Genomic DNA, 8,157 nt, shown 5'->3' on the forward strand with positions numbered 1-8,157 from the left:
GGATTATGATGATATATGAACCCAACCAAGGCATGGGTGGTTGAAGAGACAATCCCCAATTGACGGGTGTGGGTGTGTTTCTTTTGTGTCCCCCCCAGCTGTGATGAAGTTCATGGGTGACCTTCCACTCAAAGGACAGTCTGAGCTGGATGTGGTCTATGCCTTGTTGAAGGTAATCTGCTTTCCAGCGTTGGCTTGTGATCCAGAAATGATTTTTGCGAGGAGGTGCAAAGATTTTTTTTCCCTACCTTGGGAAAAGAATCGGGCGGTGCTGAAAGTTACTTTGTTTGTTTGTTCATCTCTCTCTTTCTCTCTTTCTCTCTTTCTGTCTCTGTCTCTCTTTCTTTCTCTATCTCTCTTCTCTCTCCTCTCTCTCTCTTTTTCTGTTTCTCCCCATCTCTGTCTTTCTCTGTCCCCCCCCCTCTCTCTCTCTGTCTGTCTCTCTCTTTCTCTCTCTTTTTCTGTCTCTGTTCTCTTTCTCTCTTCTCTCTCTCTCTCTTTTTCTGTCTGTCTCTCTTTCTCTCTGTCTCTCTCTGTTTCTCTCCCCCCCCTCTCTCTCTTTTTCTCTCTTTCTCTCTGTCTCTGTCTCTCTCTGTCCCTCTCTCTCTCCTCTGTCAGTCTCTGTCTATCATCTCTCTGTGTGTCTATCTTTGTATCTCTCTGTCTCTTGTCTCTCTGTCTCTCTCCTCTCTTTTCTCTCTCTTTCTCTCATTCTCTTTCTTTCTCTCATTCTCTCTCTCTCTCTCTCTCTCTCTCTCTCTCTCTCTGTGTGTGTGTGTGTCTGTCTGTCTCTCTCTCTCTCTCATCTCTGTCTCAATCTCTGTCTATCATCTCTGTGTGTGTGTGTGTGTCTATCTTTGTATTTCTCTGTCTCTCCCCGTCTCTCTCCCCGTCTGTCTGTCTGTCTCTCATCTTTCTCTCTCTCTCTCTCTCTTGTCTGTCTCAGTCTCTGTCTCTATCATCTCTCTCTCTCTCTGTGTGTGTGTGTGTGTCTATATATCTCTCTGTCTCTCTATCTCACTCTATCTTTATCTCTCTCTCTCATATATATGTCTCATCTATCTATCTATCTATCTATCTATCTATCTATCTATCTATCTATCTATCTATCTATCTATCTATCTATCTATCTATCTATCTATCTATCTATCTCAAATTATTATGCCACCCCTCTCACTGTTACAGTGACTCTGGATGGCTTACAATACAGGCAGTCCTCGATTTTACAACCATTCGTTTGGAGACCGTTCAGAGTTACAACGGCGCTGAAAAAAGGGACTTAACAACCAGTTTCCACACTTAACGACCGTCGCAGCATGCCCGTGGTCACGTGATCAAAAATTTGGATGCTCGGCAACTGGGTTCATAATTATGAGGGTCACAGCGTCCCGGGGTTCACGTGATCCCACTTTTGTGACGATCTGACGGGCAAAGTCAGTGGGGGAAGCCCGATTCATTTAACAACCCCCGTTACTCGCTTAAGAACTGCAGTGATTCTCTTAACAACGGTGGCAGGAAAAGTCGTAAAAACGGGGCTAAATTCATTTAACATTCTTGCTTACCAATGGAAATGTGGGGCTGAATTGTAGTGATAAGTCGAACGCTACAGTAATATAAATATGTAATATATATTAAATGTATATATAATAAAATGTATAATATTAAATGTATATATATATAATAAAAAGTACGAAAGTCCAAAATGATTAAAATTCAGAGGATTAAATAGGAAGCTTCTGAAAACAGCAAGCACACCCCGAGTAACGCAGCCCCTCCTCTTCTCTCCACAGGTGTCTTTGTGAGGATGCCGGACACCTGCCAGGGTCCAGGCCGGCCCGGACCCCTGGTGACCCTGAACGTGGGTGGGAAACTCTACAGCACCACCCTGGAGACCCTGACCCGGTTCCCCGACTCCATGCTGGGCGCCATGTTCCGGGGTCCCCAGCCGGCCCTCCTGGACAGCTGCGGGAACTACTTCATCGACCGCGACGGTAAGACGTTCCGCCACGTCCTGAATTTCCTCCGTTTTGGCCGACTGGACCTTCCGGAGGGCTACGCCGAGCTCTCCTTGCTGCGGGCCGAAGCCGACTTCTACCAGATCCGTCCGCTTCTGCATCAGCTGCAGCGGGTCGAGGCGGAGCGGTGGCGCCAACGGAGCAACGCGGTGCTCCACGCCGACGTGGACCTGAACTCCCGCCGGCTGCATTTCAACGTGCGCCGTGGACCCCAGAACTACGAGCTCAGCTCTTGCACCGTGGAGATCTTCACCGCTAACGTCTTCTGCACGGACAGGCACTTTCTGGCCGTTCTGCGTAGATACCTGGGCCACCTTGACTGTGCCAACGGGAATGTGGAGGAAGGGTCTCCTGATGGAAAGCCGGACCCATCCCGGAGAGGACCAGTGCTTCCCAAAGCTCAGGAAGCCATCCGGGAACCCGGAGGGTGGAAGTGTTGGTCTCCCAACGGCGATCGGGGAATTTGTCTGGGCGACTCCACGGACGAAGATGTGGAGACGGATGACGAGATGCCGGATGGTTCATCGGAAAACTCCCTCGTGGAAGCCACCACGTGCCACCACCTCTGCTTGGAGTGGGCCCCATGTCCGGCTGCTCTGCCAGCTGCGGAGTACGCCAAACAGAAGCTGCGCCGGCTGTGGGTGGACGGGCGAGAGATCCGATCCTCCAACGAATTTCTGGAAGAGGTGTTGAAGGTGGCCTTGGCCCAGGGCTTCCGAGTGGATTCGGTCTTCCCTGACCCGGCCGATATCCTGAACGCTCGCTCGTTGCGTTTTGTGCGACACTGAATAGCTCAGCCCAATGTTGGCGCAGAGGCAGCCCGTGGCAGCCGACTCTCTCCAGTTGGGCCGAGAGGGTAAGCAGGAACGTTTGTCTGAAACGGTACTGGGTTTGTTTGTCTGAAATGGTATAGGTTTCCTGCCTAAACAGGGTGTTGGACTAGAACAGGGGTCCCCAACTTGGGGTCCGTGTCCCGGTACCGGGCCGTGGCCTGTTGGCCACCGGGCACCGGGAATAGCTGGCGAGGGCCCTCCACTCGCGGTAGCACCGCTGTGCAGCTGCTAGCAGCCCCAGTTGCACATGCGCTGGGACGCTAGCACTGGCGCCAGCGTCACGTGGGCGCCAGTGGCCCGTTTGCACAGGAGTGCACACGCTAGTGCTGCCATTGTGCATGTGCCCATTTGTGCTTGCGCGTGCAGGGCCACACACACCCGCTTCTCCCTTTCCTTCTGGGCCGTCAAGCCGGAAAGATTGGGGGGCTCTAGACTAGAAGACCTCCAAGGTCCCTTTCAATTCTGTTATCCTGTTATTCTTCTTCTTCCTCCTCCTCCTCCTCCTCCCCCTCTCTAAGAAGAGACTGGACAGCCCCTTCTCTGAAATGGAACAGGGTCTCCTGCCCGGGCAGGAGGTTGGACTAGATGACCTCCAAGGTCCCTTCCGAGTCTGTTATTCTGTTATTCTTTTTTTTCCTTCCTTCCTTCCTTCCTTCCTTCCTTCCTTCCTTCCTCCCTCCCTCCCTCCCTCCCTCCATCCCTCCCTCCTCCAACACTGGAAGTTTTGAAGAAGAGACTGGACAGCCACTTGTCTGAAATGGTACAGGGTCCCCTGCCTGAACAGGGGGTTCGACTAGATGACCTCCAAGGTCCCTTCCAACTCTATTATTATTGTTATTGTTGTTTTTGTTGTTGTTATTATTATTATTATTATTATTATTATTATTATTATTATTATTATTATTATTATTATTATATTAGTCTGAAATGGTCCAGGGTTTCCTGCCTGAGCAGGGGGTTGGACTAGATGACCTCTAAGGTCCCTTCTGAGTCTGTTATCCTGTTATTCCTCCTCCTCTTCCTCCTCCTCCTCCCCCTCTCTAAGAAGAGACTGGACAGCCCCTTCTCTGAAATGGAACAGGGTCTCCTGCCCGAGCAGGGGGTTGGACTAGATGACCTCCAAGGTCCCTTCCAACTCTGTTGCAGGCAGTCCTCGACTTACAACAGTTCATTTAGTGACCGTTCCAAGTTACAACGGCACTGAAAAAAAGTGAGTTAGGACCGTTTTTTTCGCCCTTACGACCGTTGAAGCATCCCCAGGGTCACGTGATCAAAGTTCAGGTTCCTGACCTCCGACTCATATTTACGACGGTCGCAGGGTTCCCCCTGGATCACGTGATTTCCCCTTTTGGGACCGTCTGACTAAGCAAATTCAATCCGGAAGCCAGATTCACGTAACCGCGTTGTTACGGATTTAACGCCTGGGAGAAAAAAAGTCACAAAACGGGCTATAACAAATATCTGGCTTAATGACAGAAAGTTTGGGCTCGGTTGTGGTCGTAATGCGAGGACTGCCTGCATTCTGTTCTTTATCCAAAATAAGCGACGACGACGTCACCAGGTAGGGGACACACGGATTGTGTGTTTTGCGCCACGAGGTCATGGACCCCGGGTGCTCCTTGCCCCACCCACCCGGGGCCCCGCCCGACGCTAAAGTGGGGCGGGAAGCAGCTCGCTGTCCTTCTCAACTTACAACTCCTCATTTAGTGACCGACGTTAGAACGGCGCCGAAAAGCGTGACTGGAGGACTGTTTTTGCACACTTACGACCGTTACGGCATCGCCCGTGGTCACGTGATCGTATTCGTGGCAGCGTCCCATGGGGGGGTTCCACCGGATCCCCTCCTCTGACAAGCAAACTCGGCGGGGAAGCCCGCTTCACTCAACAACCGGGTGACTCGCTTAACGACCGCAGGGGTCCGTTTGCCCAACGGGGGCCAGAAAGGGTCGTAAAACGAGGCGAAACTCATTTAACCGCTTAGCAACAGAAATCTTGGGGGGGTGCAAACTGTGGTTGTTGAGTCAAGGTGTGCAACTCAGAAGCCCGGACACTTAATAATAATAATAATAATAATAATAATAATAATAATAATAATAATAATAGTAAAGTTGGAAGGGACCTTGAAGGTCATCTAGTCCAACCCCCTGCTCAGGCAGGAAACCCTATATACCATTTCAGACAAAGGGCTGTCCAGTCTCTTCTTAAAAACTTCCAGTGTTGGAGAAGGGAGGGAGGGAGGGAGGGAAGAAGGAAGGAAGGAAGGAAGGAGAGTAAGATTCAGAAGGGACCTTGGAGGTCGTCTAGTCCAACCCCCTGCTCAGGCAGGAAACCCTATACCATTTCGGACAAATGGCTGTCCAGTCTCTTCTTAAAAACCTCCAGTGTTGGAGCATTCACCGCTTCTGGACGCAGCGGTGAAAGAAAAACAGACCCTCACCTAAGCTGTGGTTTGCTTAACCGTGTTTATTGCATCAACTTGGCAAAGCCGGTTGGTTTTGTTGTGTTGTTATGCCACAAGCCGGCGTGGGTGGATTCGCGCGGCGCCTTAATCAAACAAACCTTATTCTCTGGCTTGGCCCGAGGTCTAAATCCCTGGCAGTGGGGCCAGGTTCCTGACTTGGCCAAGGGCTTTAAAAGTGGGGGGTGACCCCTCGGCCCGGGAACAAAGAGGGGGGGGGTTGGGGAGGGGGCTTCTCCTGAGACCTGGCATTGGAAACTGGCAGGCAGATCTGATTTGCAGGCGTTTGGCATCTGTTGGGAGGACAGAAGAGGCAAAACTGGGTGGAGATCCTGAAGGGTGACTAATCCCGGGTTCAGGATGGGAGGGAGGGGAGTGGATGATGGGGAGGATCCGAGCTTTAAAGGGGAGGATCCAAGCGCCTGGAATGAGAACGTTAAGGTGGGCCCCGTCCAACAGAATGAGTTTCAAGGTGGAGAAAAGCAAAGTCTTACACTTAGGCAGGGAAAAATCAAAGGTACAAGCACAGGTTAATAATAATAATAATACTAATAATAATAATAATAATAATAATAATAATAATAATAAAAAAGTTGGAAGGGACCTTGGAGGTCATCAAGTCCAACCCCCTGCTCAGGCAGGGAACCCTATACCATTTTGGAATAATAATAATAATAATAATAGTAATAATAATAATAATAATAATAATAACAATAATAATAAAATAAAGTTGGAAGGGACCTTGGAGGTCATCAAGTCCAACCCCCTGCTCGGGCAGGGAACCCTATACCATTTTGGAATAATAATAATAATAATAATAATAATAATAATAATAATAATAATAATAATAATAATAATAATAATAATATAAAGTTGGAAGGGACCTTGGAGGTCATCAAGTCCAACCCCCTGCTCAGGCAGGGAACCCTATACCATTTTGGAATAATAATAATAATAATAATAATAATAATTAATAATAATAATAATAATAATAATAATAATAATAATAATAATAATAATAATAATATAATAAAGTTGGAAGGGACCTTGGAGGTCATCAAGTCCAACCCCCTGCTCGGGCAGGGAACCCTATACCATTGAGAACAAATGGCTGTCCAGTCTCTTCTTAAAAACATACAGTGTTGGGGGAGGGAAGGAGAGAGGGAGGGAAGGAGAGAGGGAGGGAAGGAGAGAGGGAGGGAGGGAGGGAGGGAGGAAGGAAGGAAGGAAGGAAGGAAGGAAGGAAAAAATAACAGAATAAAATTTGGAAGGGATCTTGGAGATCATCTAGTCCAACCCCCTGCTCAGGCAGGAAACCCTATTCCATTTCAGACAAATGGCTGTGCAGTCTCTTCTTTAAAACTTCCAGTGTTGGAGCATTCACCGCTTCTGGAGGCAGGTGGTTCCACTGGTTAATTGTTCTATCTGTCAGGAAGTTTCTCCTTAGTTCTAGGTTGCTTCTCTCCTTGATTGGGGGAGACCTGGTTCAAACACAGCAACTGTGAGAGGGACCTTGGAGTCCTAGTGGACGATCACTTGACCCTGAGACAGCTGTGTGCGGCAGCACCCAAAAAACCTAACACAATCCTGGGTTGCATAAACAGAGGCACAGAATCAAGATCACACGAGGTATTAGTACCGCTTTGTAAAACCCTAGTAAAGCCACACCTGGGATACTGCAGCCAGTTTTGGTCACCACATCACAAAAAAAGATGTTGAGAGTTTGGAAAAAAATTCAGAGAAGAGCAACAAAGAGGATCCAAGGCCTGGAGGCCAAAACATAGGAAGAACAATTGCAGGATTTGGGTGTGTCTAGAGAAAAGAAGGACTAAGGGGTGACGTGATAGCAACATTCCAGTATTTGAGGGGCTGCCCCAAAGAAGAGGGAGTCAAGCTCTTCTCCAAAGCTCCTGAAGGCAGGACAAGAAGCCACGGATGGAAACTCATCAAGGAGAGAAGCAACCTAGAACTAAAGAGAAACTTCCTGACAGTGAGAACAATTAACCAGTGGAACAACCTGCCTCCAGAAGCGGTGAATGCTCCAACACTGGAGGTTTTTAAGAAGAAACTGGACAGCCATTTGTCTGAAATGGAATAGGGTTTTCTGCCTGAGCAGGGGGTTGGACTAGATGACCTCCAAAGTGCCGTCCAACTCTGTTGTTCGGAAGGGCTACCAGTGGGGGAAGCCTGGGTGGAGAAGAGCTGCACGGCCCCCGGCAGCGAGTGGTACGTGGTGATGCTCGGAGGTCAGAGGGAGGAGAAATACGCGCCCGTCTCGGAGGTTGACAAACAGGCCTTTGTTCGGCGCGCCCGGCTGCCTCCAAAGCCTGCCTTTGTGTGCCTTGACTCACAATTTCTCTCCCATTTCTCACCCACCCACCCTTTTTTCTTCCCCCACTCCTCCCTCTTTGTAGATTGCACCCAGATTACCTGAGCTTTCGTCGTCGTCCAGATGTGGCCGATATGGAACAGCCACGGAGGGTCCCTCCCTCCAAATCGTCCATCTTGGCTTCGGCGAGGAAGGGTCTACGAGGGACGAGGAAGCTGATGGACGAGGAAGGCTGAAGCATCCATGGGGTGGATGGGGCGAGGGGGGAGGAATGACATCACAGTGATGTTACCCTGTGATTGACGCCACGCACATCCCAAGGCACTTGCGTTTAGGATGCGAGCTGGGTTATCTGTGTTGGCTGCAAACCTACAGAGGCAGTCCTCGACTTACGACGGGTCACGTAGGAAAAGTTCAGAGTTATGATGGTACAGGTGGCCCTTGACGTTTGACCCCAAGTGAGCCCCAAATTTCTGTTGTTAAGCGAGTCCTTTTTAAAAAAAGTGAATTTTGCCCCGTTTT

General features: G+C 49.4%; 1 protein-coding gene across 1 annotated transcript; it reads left to right on the forward strand.

Annotated features, from left to right (window-relative positions):
- Positions 1–1,804: 1,804 nt before the first annotated feature.
- On the forward strand, positions 1,805–2,803 carry KCTD11 (potassium channel tetramerization domain containing 11). Its single transcript, XM_029286739.1, has 2 exons — positions 1,805–2,367; positions 2,575–2,803. The coding sequence occupies exons 1-2, from the start codon at positions 1,805–1,807 to the stop codon at positions 2,801–2,803; spliced, it is 792 nt and encodes a 263-aa protein (XP_029142572.1).
- Positions 2,804–8,157: the final 5,354 nt, after the last annotated feature.

Source organism: Protobothrops mucrosquamatus, unplaced genomic scaffold, assembly GCF_001527695.2.
Source record: "Protobothrops mucrosquamatus isolate PMUCROS unplaced genomic scaffold, P.Mucros_1.0 scaffold4779, whole genome shotgun sequence".
Classification (NCBI taxonomy): Eukaryota; Metazoa; Chordata; class Lepidosauria; order Squamata; family Viperidae; genus Protobothrops; species Protobothrops mucrosquamatus.

Bases quoted from the DNA above. Each gene is read 5' to 3' on its own strand.
- KCTD11 (XM_029286739.1), top strand. From the start codon at position 1,805: ATGCCGGACACCTGCCAGGGTCCAGGCCGGCCCGGACCCCTGGTGACC. The intron at 2,368-2,574 runs TGATGGAAAGCC...CACCACGTGCCA, and splicing joins AATGTGGAGGAAGGGTCTCC to CCACCTCTGCTTGGAGTGGG.